This window comes from Chelonia mydas, chromosome 7 (assembly GCF_015237465.2).
Source record: "Chelonia mydas isolate rCheMyd1 chromosome 7, rCheMyd1.pri.v2, whole genome shotgun sequence".
NCBI classification, from domain to species: Eukaryota; Metazoa; Chordata; order Testudines; family Cheloniidae; genus Chelonia; species Chelonia mydas.
Window position 1 is genome coordinate 72712965 of NC_057853.1, and position 18250 is coordinate 72731214.

The window sequence follows — 18250 nt, forward strand, 5'->3', positions numbered from 1 at the left end:
AAAATAAAGTCCCCAGTGTATGTGATAACAACTGAAAGGCTGTTCATTTCTCTTCCCCCCCCTCCTCCCCCCTGCCCCATAGTGATCTATTCCATTAGCTTTTTAGTGCAAAGAGAGCTGCTCAAAAGATAACTCACCTCACTTCGCAGTCAGAAACCACTGACAACAATAAAGAACAGTGAGGCTGGATTTAAAGTCTGTCAATTGTTGGCCTATTACAACATGAACTTACATCATATGTGGTGTAACTCTACTGCAGAATTATGTTGATCTTGTGGTCATAGTAATATCAATTTAAGATGTCAATTTCCTATCACGTCCTTGGGTGGGCGGGGGGGAAGGGGGAAGAGGGGTGGAGAGGGGAAGGACCTTATATCTTGTACTGTCACAACTATTATTTATTTTGTGTTAACACCAAGAGGCCCCAATCAGGATCGATACAGACACGTGTTAAAATACAGTCTCTACCCTGGAAAGCTTTATACACTAGAATCCCAGATATGCCAATATAATCATTATACATCTCTAATTGCTTAAGAGAAGCCATATTAGTTTAGACATTTGTGTTCTTTAATAATGATATTGTTATAAAGGGTAATAAAATATTTAAATGAAAAAGTGACTCAATCCATTGCCTTAGATTCATATTTTATACATACAACAGCAAATTTAACTACTGATTCCTTTGTTCGCTTTTCAGTCTCTTCTTTGCATCTAACAAATAGTTTTGGATTAAAGTAACCTTATCTATTAACAGTAACTATAAATTGCATTGTGTCACTATAACTAGTGACACAATGCAGAAAATACAGGTGGGAGAAAATAAAATCTCTGTATACAAAGGTTTGAGTTTCTTCCCTATCCCTGTTACATTTGTGTGTCTCCTCCTTTGTCACCTACTGTAATGGCCCAGTAAAAATATCAGCAAAGCACACAGTGTGTCACTATTTATATTCACATAAAGATAACACACTGAATGCTTCCTACAGTATTTATTATGGAGTTTTGTTTGGGATTTTTGTTGTTGTTCAGATGTTAAAATTCACTTCATAAAGCCTAAGTCTAAATACCCTTAAACAAAAAAATCACCACTGCCACCACAACAAACCTTCAAAAGGTGTCAGGTTTGCTCTTATTTTGAGAGAAACAAAATATGCATCTCTTTTTCTGCTAGAGGGTGGATGGGGAAGCCACGCTGGCAAAATGCAAATCTAAAGTATCAATCAATGGTTCACGAGACAAGAACAAATTAGAATTCCCATATAATGTAATAAAATCTGGGGGACTTGTTATTGCAGGTAGAAATAACAACATAAATATTACTCAGTGATAAATATCAGTTCAAAAACTTATAGACTCTATTAAATCCAATTGAGTTAAAAAAGAAAACTATAAAATAAATACCTCAAATCCATGAAACTCTGGAGCCGGAATATGCAAGCTAAAAGTGCGAGAAATGTCGTAATTCTTCCATTTTAATGGGAATGGGTAGATGTCTGCTTACTCAGGGGTACTGTGGGTTGGTTTCCATTTTGACCTCCAATATGTATTGGCAGGAGTTATTAATGTACATTCTTCTGTCCTACATCTATAGAAGGGCAGACTCCTTTGGACTTAATTCTAATTTGAGATACACAGGCATACATTTGTGCATATCTAAACTTTGTGCTTATATATATGCACAGCGAGAGAGCATCCTGTCCTCACCCAGATACCACTGTCTACATACCAATGTCCACTTGACATCAGTGGGGATGTTGGGGCAATGCCACTCCCTGGACATGCACTGACATGGGCCTCTGATTCTCAGATTGGAATCCAGTATTTAATCCACCTGTGGCATCCAGTTTTTTAGAAGCAATTGGAACCGTTATTTTCAATGTTTTCTTCCATGAGTAATATGCCGGATTGGGCCTGTATCATAAAAGGCACATATTGGGGCTAGTGCACAGCCACTTTCTCCCAGAGAGAGTTTCAGGGAAACGTAGCCTGCTGAGGGGTTCAGCGTACTCTTCTGTTAATGGCCAGCCAGCTCCAATGCCAGTGCAGAAAGAGGCAGAGCCATGACAATCCTGAGGGGCAGTTGCAAGAAGGAGCCCCTAAACTCAGGCGAGCACAAAGCCTACACTGTGTCTTGTCCCCTGCAAAGGGAATGCAAAATTGCAGAGTGAAGCACCTCTGCCCTTCCCTCTTGCTCCTTTGCTCATCCATATAAAGACTAAACATAGTCTGGCCATAGTCTGGACTCAATTTTATAAGGTGCTGACATTCTGGTCTGGATGAAACTAAAAACCTAAGCATATACTTAACTTTAAGTGCACCAATGGGGCTGTTCACCTGTTGAAAGTTAATCATGTGCTTAAATGCTTTGGTGGACTGGGGCCGGAGTGCTCAGCATCGTGTAGAATCAAGCCTTATGTGCACATTACAATCACATGGCCACTCTCCTGCATGCTCCCATGAGGCACATTGTAAGTCTTGATCACACCTTATTTTGATGTGGAAGACCTGAACAACCATCTAAGTTAACTGATTTGCACCATGGGGATTAGTTCGACTTCAAAGAAACAAACTACCATAGTAATATTTCTTTCATCTTTTATATTCTTGGGCCAGGTTGTAAACCCCCAGCTTGCAACAGTGAGCAGCTAGTGACCTAATTATTCCCATTGTAGGCAATGGGATGGTTTATGGGAGTACCTGGTCATCAATGGGAAGGAGAGGTTTTACAATTTGGCCCTTAATATTTTGTTTACTGTATAAACTATGGAATCCTGGATCCCTGGAGTCAATCCCTCTCCCTGCTGTTCCCCAATTCCCAAATCAAGTTAAGTTCAAATCCAGACCTGAACTTCATGACTCAGGCCTATCTCTTTACTTTGCTGTAGTCTGAATGAGTACACAGCATTGATTTATTCATATGAAGTGTCTATTGCAGTTTTGCTATAATTAGACTATTTAATTATCATTATTTGATAACTGAATGGATGTTTTGATTATTTTTCATGTCCCCATTTCTGACACCATGAGGTTGAGGTTCAACTTTGGAGTCTGAATTTCTGTTTTCCCACTTATTTTAATCTTTAAAATAAGTAAATATCACCAAGTCTGAGAGCAGCAGGGGACCGGTCTTGGATTACATTGCTCCAATTCACATCAGTGTCCTACATGTGGTGCTCTCTAATGACCTGAGTCTTTTTCTAGTCACCCCACTGTTCAATTAGGAGTGGCATTGGTGGATTCAAAAGGGTTCCAGTCAGCTTCAAGCAAGAGCCCAATCCAATTCCCACTGAAGTCAAGAGGAATATTTGAATTGGCTTCAGTAGGACTTGAATCAGGCCAGTGGAGGAAGGAATGCTACAGTGCAAAGCCTTTCAGGATGGGGAAAATACCCTGGGTACACAGGGAAAATAGATAATTACTTCCAATATTTTACCTTTTGAATCACCATTTAATGATGATCCTCCCATCTTCACAAGATACACTTGATATTCTTAAATGTTTTGTAATGTATCTAGCTGGTTCCATTGCAGGTATTTTATAATTACAAATTGCTGACAAGTCAAAAGCTGTAAATTGTCTTTTTGTGTGTGTGATTTTTTGGGGGAAAAAAATGTAGCTGTCAACGATCCCTCATTTTAGCCCATAGTTACCTTATTTCCACTTTATAATTGTAGATTAGTCAAAAATAGAGAACTGAACCAGGAAACCAACGTTGGGGCCCAAGTTATTATGTATTAAGAAGTTCATCCAAATGGTTTTAAATGTCCTGCTTTACATGCACTTTTCCTGTTACATTCTTGGCTTGTGGATGGGCCTTGTGATGCTTTGGACAGGAATGAGTCTAAATATTTGATTAAATGGTTCAAATACTTTTGAAAAAGCCAGACTGGAAGTTGTGGTTGTGTTAGCCTTAGCAAAAGCAAATAAGGGTGATAACTTTAGTGTCTTTAGAACCACTCAGCGTGTTTCCGGGGTCCTGGTTCCAAGAAGTGCTGAGAACCTGTGACCCCCAGTGATGGCAGTCAGAGTCATTGAAGGTCATCACATTTAAGCAACAGAACTTGAAAAATACCGTTTGTGCCCTGAAGTTTTTGTTGGAGCCATTCACACTGTGGTGGACTGGCACTCACTCACTCTTCCTGTGTTTCTTGGTGCCATGCCCTGGCAGTGTTGTTGGTGCCTTTCTTTTTTTATCTTAATATTTGCTTTCTTTTCTATCTCTTCTCCTCCCCCCCCCCCGCCATCCCCTTTACATTCCTTTCCCCCACCCCCCCTTGAATTTTGCAGTGGATCTGGGGTTATGAAAAGAGCAGAATGGGAACCGGATTTTCCATTTCCGAGGAAATTCCTCAGTTTTGAATTTTTTTCTATTCTGAAATGGAATGAAAACAAACAAGTTTGAAATGTCCTGGAAAATACAATTCAGAAAAGTAAACATTTTGGGTCAATTGATGCATTTTGTTTTGACAAAATTGAAGCATTTCATTCCAGCTTTGGCTTTTTAACACTTTTAAATTTTTTTGTATAAAACAATAGTGTTGGTTTCAAAAAATCATTTCAAAATGAAAAATTGAAACATTCCATTCTGAAAATCTTGAAATGGGACATGTTAACATTATCCAAAAATCTTCATTTTTTGAAAAACTAAATTTTTTTGAAATCAGCATGTTTCAGTGAAAACAGCATATGACACTGAAAAACTGTTTACATGAAAAATGTCAACCAGTTTTAGTTAGAATTTTTAATACTTCCTCCAGCACCTGCACTATGCTGTATCCCTTTTGTCCCAGGCCCACCTCCCTAAACATTCCTCACAACCTTCCAGGGGGAGCTCCCTGACCAGCCTCTGCTGTATGTTTTATGATGTATTCAGTATTCAGTCAGCTGCTCAGTTATACTTTTCAACCTCGTCAACTTTTTCTTAATTTCTACCTCCCACTGCTATTATTTAATATTTTAACATTCTATGTATCCTGTTTAACTCTTATGTACTATCAAATACTAATAATTCTGGTGGTTCCAGTTTAAAGATAAAAATAAAGGTGTCGTGTGAGTACCAGTCACTATCATTCATTTGCACATTCTGCACTGCCATTTTTGCATATATCTTTTTTTCAACTAATGCAAAATATGTATGTCAGTGAAAGTTTAAACAAGAAATCATTGTCCATACTTCAGATCAAATCATTTATTCAATATCTTTGCTGATAAACTTGAAGTTCCTGGAAACCGTGTGTCTCATATTTAACTTCAAATCAATTTCCCTCTATGTCTACAGTATAGTGAGCCTTAACTATTATATCTGAACCACATTTATGCTTGATGTGACTGCAGTGACTTATGCTCAGATAAATTTGTTAGTCTCTGAGGTGCCACAAGTACTTCTCGTTCTTTTTGCAGTGACTTTAGTTACAGCAGGGATGAATTCAGCTCTATGTTTCTAGACATCAGTCAGTTGGAATGGAAAAGTATATTGTAATTTTACACTGTTTGAGAAAGATGTACAGCAAGTGAATTGCTGACACTTTCAGTACTTTAAAAATAGATTTAATTATAAGGTGTGAAAAATAAGTCTGAAAACTTAGAGCTTCTACTTGACTGCAGTTTCCATTTGTTGCCCTTCCACTAAACTGATTGTGGTTGATTCAGATTAACCTGCATCTGTTCAGATACAAAAAGGTCCTTATTATTAATTTACAATAACATATTATTACCCTTCTTTTTCAATCTTATAATTATCACATATAGCACCTGAAGGAATAACAAGCACTATAAGTCAAGCTGCAGTCATTTGTAAATTTTGAAAAATTGAATGTTTGGGCTAGGGTGGAGGGAAGATGGGGATTCAAGGCATTGGATCTTTACTATCTGAATTATGAATTATGGCAAGCATTTTCTCCTATCTTACATCTAGTAACTAGTCTAGTAACTTGTCACCCTATGTTGTTTAGGGAGGAGATATATTCATCAGCACAGCTCCTAGCACTCATGTAAATTCTTACTAGTGCATCTACTTGCAGGGTGGGGGGCCTCAATTTTGTTTTGTTTTTTTTTGTTTTTTTGGTGTCTACTGCAAATCACTTGGGCCTGTGCCTATGTGAAATATCAAAAAAGCACTAAACATCTGAGCTACATATAAGATAAATCTGAAATATGAGATGCATATAAGAAGTTAGGAAATGGTGAAAACTGGAGAATAGTAACAGGTTTGCTCTTCTTGGTTTGTCTTACTGCTCCCTTCCTCTGTTCTCAAAGTACCCTTCAAACTGATTCTTTTTTGAGACACACACATTAAGCATCATAAGAAAATTTAATTGGAGCAGGGATATACGCTTTGGCACAAAACTGGTTCTCTGCTACCTTGTGAAAATGGCAGGAGGCAGAGAAAACACTTCATATTATGCCTCAGTTTCCCCTTCAGGCTTTGTCATCCGTTCCCAGACAGCAGATAGGTTCATTTGATGATGGACCTTTGAAGGAAAGAAGATGAAGTGTGGAGCTCTTAGGACGTCTAACCTTTCTACCTTCCAAAAATCTAGGTATTAAGCTCATTTTTCTTTTCTTTTCTTTTCTTTTCTTTTCTTTTCTTTTCTTTTCTTTTCTTTTCTTTTCTTTTCTTTTCTTTTCTTTTTTTTCTGTATTTGCCTTCCTTGTTAATATATTTAATATGTTCAGGTCACATACATAATTCTGAACCCCATAGCAGTATGAACAGTTGTTCTATTAGGAACATCAAACAGCCAGACCTACCAGTCCTGTGGTCCAGATGCTTCAGAGGAAGGTAAAAGTAATGCAATAATGGACAATTATGGACTAGCCTGTCCACATGGAACATTTCTTCCTAACTTCCATCACTTAGTAGCTGGTGTGTGCCCTGGAGCATCAACATTTATCTTCCTTAAGAAAGTTTTAAGTTTCTCAATCCTTTTCATACTTTTGAAAGCTTCTCTTATGCTACCTCAAAGGTTCCAGTTAGCTGTGGTCCTGTAACTTTTTGTCAGGTCTTAGACTTGTGAGAGCAAAGGTTTTCTTTGTTATCCTACCTTGCATCCTTTCCAAAGACCTCCTTGCCAAAGGATGAACTCCTTGCCAGAGGATGTTGTGAAGGCCAAGACCATAACAGGGTAAAAAAAAGAACTAGATAAATTCACAGAGGATAGGTCCATCAATGGCTATTAGGCAGGCTGGGAAGGGATGGTGTCCCTAGCCTCTGTTTGCCAGAAGCTGGGAATGGAAGACAGGGAATGAATGGGAGACAGGGAATCACTTGATGATAACCTGTCCTGTTAATTCTCTCTGGGGCACCTGGCATTGGCCCTGTTGGAAGATAGGATACTGTGCTAGATGGACTTTTGGTCTGACCCAGTATGGCCGCTCATATGTCCTTATGTTCTTATGTAGAACAGGGTCGTGCTAGAGTTGATTGCTTGATGTATAAGCAAAATCAATCCTGGAGTAAATGCTTTAGTCCAGGGTTGAATGTGTTGAATGTCACGTAATGTGTAAAATATATGGGGGGAAAAAATCTCTCTATGGTTTACTTCGTCGCTTCTTGTCATTAGAAAGAATTTGTTATTTGTAGTATAAAGAAGAAAATACCAAGTAAGAATTGTAAGATTGGTAAAGCATAGATAAATTGCATTCAGAGTTGTTCTTGCCAAATAAGGCTGATTGTTGCTGATAGCATTTCCTAAGGGCTCTCCTCTCCCATCTGGTTGTGCTAACTTAAAATGATTAAATATGTTGTTTTATATGAATACTTTATTCTGTTTTTTAATGTGTATGATGCTAAACATAAATATAGGCATTTAAATACTTCAGGAACCAATTTATCACAGATGAAAATTGGTGTTGCAGTATTAAAATCTGAAATGTATAGCTTTACGCTAATAGCTACAGGAATAAACAGGTTATAAAATGCATTGGAAAGCAAACTAGAAGAGAACCCATAAATGGCACCCAATGAAGGCAGTGGACAGGCATTTGCTCTCTTTAATCCACAGAAAATATCTTGGCAGAAAGAACTTGCATACACTAAAGGTGCGGTTGAAAACACTTTTAGGGTAGCGACAAAGAGCAGCTACTCTAGCGACTGCAATTCCAATGCATCTGGATAACTTCTTCAAAACTAGGCTGATGTTTGAGAAGAGAAATGCTGTGTGCAGTGGTTTTGTAGCCATGTTGGTCCCAGGATATTAGAGATACAAGGTGGATGAGGTAATATCTTCTATTGAATATACTTCAGTTGGTGAGAGAGACAAGCTTTTGAGCTTAGAGAAATGCTGAGAGTTCTGGGGGGGAAAGTGCCTCCTATCACTTGAAAGAATAAGAAGGTAAAAAACAGATTGAGAGGGAGAAAAAGAATGAGATTCAAGAATGGGAGCAGGAAGAGTCAGGCATGGACTTTGAGCACTAATGGCAAAAATCATCTCTCTCTCTCTCTCAAAAAAAAACCAAAAAACAAAAAACAACCCATGCCCAGAGTGTGTGAAGAATCCTGTATAAACTGATTAGAATATCTGGATGACAATGTCACTAGAATGTGAATCAAAAGAATTGATGAGGCTTCAGTAGACCTCATTCTTCACTATTATCTCTTCCCAGTTGGGTGACTGGTGTGTACTGCATCTACAGTAGTATTGCTACTATCCTCTAAATCTCCAGAGATCTCACTGATTGATTTGGTTGGAATAAACACCCAAAAACTATAAGTTTACCCATCTTAACTGAACAGCCAAAGCCATGTAGAGGAGAAATATCTGTTCTAATGATCCTGTTCCCTCTTCCTTCCCACCAGGTGTATTTAACCGGTCTTCCCTCCAGTTTTTGTTGTACTCTTGATCTAACTCTAGTCTTTGTCACTCTCTGCTCCATTCTGTAGGCCCCTCTTCTCTTTGCTCCTGTATTTCCAGTTGTAGGAGGCCATTTATTATTTGATAGACAAGACAGTGTTTTGTAATGTCTGTTCTGGTCTGGATTTTCTTACTTTCCATTTCCAGCCTGCAGTTCCATCATTTGTGCCATTTGGCATTCTCTCTTCCTTTTACAATGCCAGACATACCCAGTAAACCATTATTCCTAGCCTCCTTACTTTGAGGCTCAAGTGATTTAAGCTATTCACTTATTAGGCTATGTTTTCCTGAAATCTAGGCCATCATTTTCCTTTATAAAATATTTTCAAAAGGTTGAAAACAATTGGTGAATAAGAGGGAGGGAAGAGATGGAAATCATCAAATGAAATTAATCTTGAGGAGCTAAGACGTTTTTTTCCCCTTCTCTTCCTACAAGAGAATATTTTATTTATAGAATAATAGGCAGCAGTGTTTTGCTCAGTACAGTACTTGTAGGGAAATGTTGGGAAACATATGATTCACACAAATGATCCCAAAGTGATTATTATTCATTCTTCCCTTTTCAATTTAAAGCAAATCTGCCAGAAGATTTGGACCTCGCATTTCCTTATATTGTATGCACATAGTATGAATTAGGAGCCAGATCCTCAGCTGCTGTAAAACGGTGTAGCTTTGCTAACTTCAATGGAGTTAAAGCTGATTTACATCTGGAATTTGTGTATCTAGCTGTATGCATTCAGCGAAGGACAGCGAAGTTTTAAATATAATAATTGTTTAAAAAAAAGTCTTGCATTTCCTTAATAATTGTCTGAGGCTTTTGTACTTTATTTTCTTATAAGAAAGCAGGTATTTATTTAAAAAATAAAATGCAATGAATGCCCCACTTACACTTGTAAATTAATAACTCCAAAATCAGGTGAATTGAACAAAAATGGAGGGACTTTTCTTCAAAAATAACAAAGAATTGCACAAAGCATACTGAAAATCAAAACAAAATTCTGTGCAGTCTAAACATTTATTATTCTTTGCAATTATTTCAGATTTAGCAAAGAACATTTTCCCAAGCAAAATTTAGTAATTCCGAATATCTCTAAAATTACCCCAATCCAGTTCCAGGTAATATGTATTTTATATTTGCCTACAGAAATCTTCCTTAACTCCATGTCTTAAATGACTAATATATTTGGCCCTATACAGCTTTTCCCATAGAATGTTTATTTTTCTCTTTTTATATCTGACACATGAAATATGACATGTTCAAGTAGGGCTGTCGATTAATCGCAGTTAACTCATGTGATTAACTGAAAAAAATTAATTGCAATTAAAAAAATTAATCGCCATTAATCACAGTTTTAATTGCACTGTTAAAAATAGAATAGCAATTGAAATTTATTAAATATTTTGGATATTTTTCTACATTTTCATATATATTGTATTCTATGTTGTAATTGGAATCAAAGTGTATATTATTTTTATTACAAATATTTACACTGTAAAAATTATAAACAAAAGAAATAGTATTTTTCAATTCACCTCATACAAGTACTGTAGTGCAATCTCTTTGTCATGAAGTGCAGCTTACAAATGTAGATTTTTTTTGTGTTACATAATTGCACTCAAAAACAAAACAATGTAAAACTTCAGAGCCTACAAGTCCACTCAGTTTTACTTCTTGTTTAGCCAATCACCAAGACAAACAAGTTTGTTTACATTTACAGCAGATAACACTGCCCTCTTCTTATTTACAGTGTCACCAGAAAGTGAGAACAGGCATTTGCATGGCACTTTTATAGCCGGCATTGCAAAGTATTTACGTGCCAGATATGCTAAACATTCATGTCCCTTTGTGCTTCGGCCACCATTCCAGAGGACATGCTTCCATGCTGATGACACTTGTTTAAAAAAAAAAAAAGGGTTAATTAAATTTGTTACTGAACTCCTTGGGGAAGAATTGTATTTCCCCTGCTCTGTTTTACCCGCATTCTGCCATATATTTCGTGTTAAAGCAATCTCGGATGATGACCCATCACATGTTGTTCATTTTAAGAACACTTTCACTGCAGATCTGACAAAACGCAAAGATGGTACCAATGTGAGATTTCTAAAGATAGCTACAGCTCTCGACTCAAGGTTTAAGAATCTGAAGTGCCTTCCAAAAGCTGAGAGGGATGAGGTGTGGAGCATGCTTTCAGAAGTCTTAAAAGAGCAACACTCCGATGCAGAAACTACAGAACCTGAACCACCAAAAAAGAAAATCAACCTTCTGCTGGTGGCATCTGACTCATGATGATGAAAATGAACATGCATCGGTCCACACTGCTTTGGATTGTTATCGAGCAGAACCCATCATCAGAATGGATGCATGCAAATGTCTTGTGGCCCACCAATGGATTACCCTGATGGGCCGCATGCTGAAGGTTGCCAACCCCTGTGAGTTCATGAAACTCATGGTCCTTGTTGCCATTCAGGTTAATCCTCTGATTTTCTCAGGGACCTACTTTCTGGAAATCTCTTTTGGTTCTTTAAATTATTAATATCATTAAAGGTTATAATTTTCTGTCATTACCTCTAGGAAAATAGAGATTTTAATGTGAAACATAATTGTCTCATTTTGCAATTTGTGATATGATAGCTGAACACAACTAAAGTAGATTTAAATATTCCCCTGAGCACATGGTGAGGTATTCCAAACTAACTAATTGAGGTTCTTTGCGTATAAATAGATAAATGGATGCTATGACTGACCACCACTTGCAGTGCAGGCTTTACGTGTAATAGTCTATGTGACCAGGAAGGGCAAACATTTTATTTTTGAGTCTGGGCTGTGGGCTTTACCTAGCAATCTTATCCTTCCTCAAAGATTATTCATATGTAACAACAGCATGAATAAAATATGTTGTTCATATTTGCATGTATTTGCATAACTTTACATAATTTATTTAATAACACATTATTAAAGTGTTTGAGGCTGGTATGGAGGCTTCCATCTCCCCTCCCTTGGCGTGTGTGATGTCCCAATGGTATGAGGAGAACATGCCAGATCTTCGCGTGCTGTACTCAAGGCAAGAATGGGTGTGCTCCAGGGAGCTGCTCTTAGCTCCTTTCCCCCAGGTGAAGCTGGCAGATGCTCTTTCCTTCCATCTCTATTCTTTTTCTTTCTTATTCTTCAGCCTAGTATAAAATGGGGTGAGATAATTGAGAATAAATGACCAAGGTTAGAAAATAGGGGAGAGCCAGGGTAGGACCCTCCAACATCTTGGTTGTCTGGCAGGTGTGCTATGATCATCATTAAAACATGTTAGACACGATATTGCTCTCTCTCACTCTGTCAGGCCTCCCTCACTGTAGTGTCTGTGTACCGGCACAGAATTTCGTTGTAGCTCTTATGTCACATGCTCCCTAACACAGCACATGGACTGGGGAATGAGGGTCTGCTGTCCCTATGCCATGCTATTCCCAGCTGCTGAATCAACCCCTTGCTTTCAGCAGTTAGGCACGGGAGACAGACTGGCATACAGCCAGCCCAGAATTAGGGGAGCAGAAAAGGACATATTTGCACTCCTGTTCCTACAGGCTGCTATGTACCTCTGAGCCATAGAAGAGGATCTGGGCCAGTGAGTGCAAAGCTGGCATAAAATGCTATCAGTGATATAAGTAAGTGGGTAATTCAAATTTGGTAGTACTTTCCATGGATGGGAGGAAATGACTGCTCAAAGGCCTGAGCAGTGGGGAATCAAGTCTTTCATCCTCAAAAGAAAATGCTTGAAACAAACAAACCAATTAACCCTACATTTGGTAAGGGCTTAAGTCACAGCTTTGTAATGGCACGGTGGGATCAAAGCTGGAAGACACTGAACTCAAGGTTTTGTAAAAAGAAAAGGAGTACTTGTGGCACCTTAGAGACTAACCAATTTATTTGGAACTAGGGTAAATGATAGAGCAGATGTAGTATCCAGCATTTACACATCCCCACTCCCTGCACTGCAGCTGCCTTGTGCCATAACAGCCCTACTGACCCTCATATTACTGGAAAATCAGGTTTAATTTCAGTTAAAAAACAAACAAACAAAAACCCAGAAACTCAGTGGCCAAATAGTTAAGCAGAGGACTTCCTCTATCTGTTTCACAAAGTGAAGAAAGATTTTAAATCATGTATGTGAAGAAAGGAAAACACATCACTTTTAAATAAATAATTAGACAAATTAGGGCTTAATTATAAGAACTTTTGAAATGGCTTTTTTTCTGCCTTCGTGGAAAACTATTTTCTGAATACACACATTTGTCCTGATTGATATAAAACAAGAATCCACTGCACATATTTTTTGTCCTTTTTTGGGTGACTTTTTATTTCATTTTCATTCTTGGCATTAAGATGAACTTTCTTTGCATGACGTTTATCAAACCTACTAAAAAACTAGAACTGCAAGCGTTTTGACAAATGGGATGCAGTTTCTAGTTTTTAAAACACCAAGGTGAGAGTTGACACCTTAGGGTTCAGTCCCTGGCCGTGCCATTGCCTTGCTTCATGACCTTGGAAAAGTCAATTAACTTCATCGTACCTCAGTTTCCACATCTCTAAAATGGATTTATCCACCAGTAGATATGGGTGATTGATTGGTGAAAGATGCCATGGCTGAACAGAATTATTCTCCTCCAAGAAGTTTCTCTGCCGATCTCCACTGTAGGAACAGCGTGTCCTGCTAAGTGAGGCTCAGACTGATTCACTGTAATTAAGCCATGCACATGCTCATACATCTCAGATCAAGTATTCCGGACCTGAGGTTGAGACCCTGCACCCAAATATCTATTCATCAGTTGGTGCAGCCATTGAACTAGCTTCTGCCTCCTCTGTAGGCTAGTTGAAAGTTCTTGCTAATTTAAATTGTTCTTGAAAAAACAAAAGAAGTTTCTTGTTGTTTAACTCACTCCTTTGGAGTTTGTCTGTGAAGAGACTTGCCCAAGAAGGATAACAGATGAGAAAAAGATGTGAGGCAAGAGGTATCCCATGAAAACGTTTCTTGCTCAGACCAGCATGCCAAATGGTTAGGCACCCTGTATGGCTTCTCACAGAGAAGAGAAACCTCAGGCATAAAGCAATTTGCCTGGAGGACCCTTTGGTGCCTGCAGGACACCTGTGGAGCGTCTGTGCAAGGCATGCCCTTGGTTCCAGCAAAGCAGGGGTGGGCAAACCTTTTGGCCCAAGGGCTACATTGGGGTTGCAAAACTGTATGGAGGGCCAGGGAGGGAAGGCTGTGCCTCCCCAAACAGGCTGGCTCCTGCCCCCTGACTGTGCCCCTCAGAACCCCCAACCCATCCTACCCCCCTGCTCCTTGTTCCCTGATCGTCCCCTCCTAGGACCCCCCGCTCCTAACCGCACCCCCGGGACCCCACCCTGTATCCAACCCCCCTGTCCCCTGACTGCCCCAACCTCTATCCACACCCCTGCACCCTGACAGACCCCCCAGGACTCCCACGCCTATCCAATCCCCCTGTTCCCCATCCCCTGACCAGAACCTCTGCCCCATCCAACTGTTCCCTGTCGCCTGCCTCCCCTGCCCCCAAGCAGAACCTCTGCCCCATCCAACCGGCCCCCAGGCCCCAGGACTCCCACGCCTATCAAACCGCTCCCTGTCCCTGACTGCCTCCCGGGACCTCCTGCCCCTTATCTAAGCCCCCCTCCCCACTCCCTCTTACCATGCTTCTCAGAGCAGCAGAACTGGCTTATTGGAAAGCCTGGGAGGTGGGTGGGCGCAAGCTGCGCTGCCTGCATGGTGGCGTGACTGTGGGGGCGGGGGAGGGGCAGAGGCTAGCCTCCCCAGCCGGGAGCTCAAGTGCCGGGCAGGACGGTCCTGCGGGCCGCAGTTTGCCCACCTCTGCAGTAAAAGCATCGGGAGCTTGTCTGAATTCAGTAACAAATCTCAAAAGCCTTCCATTCAACTTCTGTGAGACTATATTATGTATTTTACCCCCATCAGTTGGCCTGTCATTAGTACTAGGATACTTACCTTCTGCAAAGTTAAAAAAAAAAAAATCAAAATTCCTAAAACAGATTGGAAATTGGCAGAAAAGGACTAAAACGAGCCAAAGCTGCTGTTCTAGTCTACCAAACCAAGTAATTATAATAGCCTCATGGTCATTTCACTCACAGCCTGCGAGCAAAAGTGAAATGAAAACAAAATACTTATTTCTTTCATGTTAAAAATGGAGGGCCAGATTCACTGCTGCTGACAGAACACAAGTTGCAGGGCTCTTTAACAGAATGGGGGAAGCACAGCAGCAAACCCCACTCCACGAAGGGCTCAGGGCTGCTTTGTGCAGCTTAGAAACTGGATTGGACCAGCTATGGAGAAGGTGTGGCCAAAGCACCTGGGAGAAGACCGGATGCAGACATGCAGATCTCACTAGTGGAGCTTCTGTGGAGCTCTAGCCAGAATTAAAAACTCTTCCTTCCTAATGGGACATAGAAGGGAAGGTAATAGGCAGTGCCATTGTTTGCCATTCCCTCAGGGGAATCCCTCACAGGAAACAGGAGTTAACAAATAGCAACCCTACAGCAATTTCAGTAGCGAACTAAACCCAGGATTTTAAAATTATAGTATTTCCCTAGTCAAAAAATAGTTTTTAATATAAAATATGTAAACCATGTGCAGTTAACCTCAGCTGCAATGTACAGAAGCATCTTTTTGTGCTAAAGGGGTTTAGGGAGCTAGGACTTTGAAGGTCTGGCAGGGAAACTTTTGTACTAACCAAGCTTGGAGAAGAAACTTAGGCTGTGGTCTGTGTTTGTGGTTCTCTATTTACCCTCATCTTTGACCCAAAATTGTTCTGTGCAGAAACATGTGCATTCCTAAATTAATTCATTTCTTGCTCTTAAGGCATTCTTCAACTAGATGCCTTTCTCTTCTTATTCCTCCCAACCTGTACGTTTACTTTGTCATGGTATATACTTTATTTAAACTAGCACCACCCAATAGAAAGCACGTGCTCTATTTTTTCACTCATTCAGACTGGAACAAGTGCAGCACCATAGAAGATAGTGTTCTAACAATGGCACCTCATTAGTAGCAGTGAAACTTCTGAAGTCTTCTGTGCTACATTTAAGCAAATTCAGCATTATGAAGCAAAACGGTGAAAGCTTCAACAGTTTCCTGTGGGAGCCTGTCCCAAGGCAGGCAAGATTGGTGGTGTTCCTTGCTTCTTCCTCTCTTCCTTTACTTTCCTTCTTCCAAATGTCTCTGGAACAGTGAAGATACTACAGTATTCATTATTACCCTGCACGTTAGCTGATAAACTGAAGCCAAGGGTATACCTAGCAATTAAAAATGACAAATACACTGAGCAATCAAATGTCTTCAGCTCACATTGTCCATAATCTCACAAAACAGAATTGCTCTTACATAGAATATCATCATTTAATATATCATGGTGTTGCAGCTGGCTATAAATGCCTATCAGTGTGTTAATAAAAGGACTTATGAATCAGAAAAAAAAGACCGTCAGTTCACCACCATGAAACCTGTTGCCTCTAGAATCGTGTTGCCATATGTGTCATGGCATAAGTCACTCACTTTACACCCTTGAACCTACAGTCTTTTTTTGTTTGTCTGTCTCTGGTGACTGTTGAGGTGGAAGTTGACCAAATGACTTTGGATTTTCTTCTTAACATGGTCCATTTCTTTCCTTTTTTCCTTCAACTACTTTGTCTTCTTTCTATCCTGCATTTTTTCTTTTCTTTGTCATGATCTTTAAGTGTTTTTCATTATCTGTGATGATGTTTTTCTGTAATGAAAAAGTCAAAAACATTCAGCCTAAAATTTTCAAAAATGGGTGCCTAAATCCATATCTAGACACCTAAGTAAATGATTTAACTTTCAAGAGGGCTGGACACCCAGCAGCTCCCTTTCACTTATATGCAGTATCTAAAAAGAACAAACTTTACCTTTCAACTTCAAAGGTAGCTGTCGGGGGCTTAGAGCTTTTAAAAATCAGGCCACCTATGTAGTTGCCTAAATATGGCCCTAGAAGTCCAATTTTAGGCACCTATTTTTGAACATCTTGGTCGAAATCTAAGAGAAGATTCTTAACATCCTGATCAAATAAAATAAAAATGCATTCTAACATCCAAAGAGAAATCACTGGTAGCGTAATGCACTTCCAAATATCTACACAATTACAGTGCTATTAACAAGGGAACCCAAAAGGTTTGGTGGTTGATTCAGAAAAATGTCCAAGATTAGGAAAAGAGGTCAAGGCAACCATTTTTCCTTAGTGAAAATGTAGGGGTAGTCTCAGGCTGATCTCAACCAACTTAATTAAGATAAGATATTTTCCTTAACATAGATGCAGGTTAACATCATGGCTATGTCAGGTTTAGTTTGCATGTGTTAACAAAGTCTCACCTTATCTTGACTTCTTTTGCTAATGTGGTTAAACCCTCAAAAGATTTCAGATGCTTATCAGAACTTATCCATACCCTTTAGTCTGCAAAATAGGCCTGTCAGTCTTGCAAAATGTGTGTTTTCTCATGAGATTTTGGTTGGGCCAGGATTACTGTAAGAACAGCCTTTCATATGTTGTTTTGCCACTTATGCTTTTGGACCCAAGCAGAATCAGGATGTGATGAGGCACAAAATGACACGCTCTTAAAAGAAAAGACCTAAAAATATTAACCAACTTACTTTCTGCTTGAATGCAGTTTACACTTTGGGTGAAAGCGCTTATTGGTCCTTGTTTAACCAAGCTATTTTAACCATCTCATTATTTTGCTATGATAAGCTAAGTAGCTAATGTATAAGAAAAGCTAAAATAGCTTGGGCATAAAAGGTGCTTATAATGCTGAGTTCTAGTCTGTTTTAAATGATGCATATAAAACATTCCCATTAACATACACAAAATTGGATCATTTGTCCTGGACTGAATCTATTAAAAAAATTCAGGGTCATACTCCATTTAGAATATTTGATCAAATAATGGCAGGAATACAAGAAATATGTGGTTTTTGTTTTGTTTTGTTTAAAAGAACTGTGTTTCTCTTCACAGGAAATCAGTGATAATGAAATATTAGAACTGGTACACAGTGCTCTCGGGAGGATGACGGTTATCCGGCAAATCTTCCCTCTGTCAAGAGACAACAATCAGAGATGCATGAGAAATAATCATAGAATATCTTCACTGCTCTGTGATCCACAAGAAGGCTATCTGCAGATGCTGCAGGTCAGTAGAGTGTTGGTGCGTGCAAGGGTCCTTAAGAACATGACATGAGATAGTTATATGTGTGATTGTGAAGCTTCACAGGAACCAAAGGAAGGAAGAAGTCAAATGAATACTTTAAATCTCGGCATGCTGAATCTGAGTGGCATAGTTCCTGACTATCCTTAATTATCTAGTTCCTTTCC

The 18250-nt window shown here is 39.3% G+C and overlaps 1 protein-coding gene across 7 annotated transcripts in view; it reads left to right on the forward strand.

Annotated features, from left to right (window-relative positions):
• GRID1 (glutamate ionotropic receptor delta type subunit 1) overlaps positions 1–18250 on the forward strand; it is a 799624-nt gene that overhangs the window by 622199 nt on the left and 159175 nt on the right. For all 7 annotated transcript variants that reach the window (XM_043552249.1, XM_043552248.1, XM_007054511.4 and 4 more), the window contains one exon: positions 17895–18068. In XM_043552249.1, coding sequence (XP_043408184.1) covers positions 17895–18068 — 174 coding nt within the window. The remainder of the gene's footprint in view (positions 1–17894; positions 18069–18250) is intronic.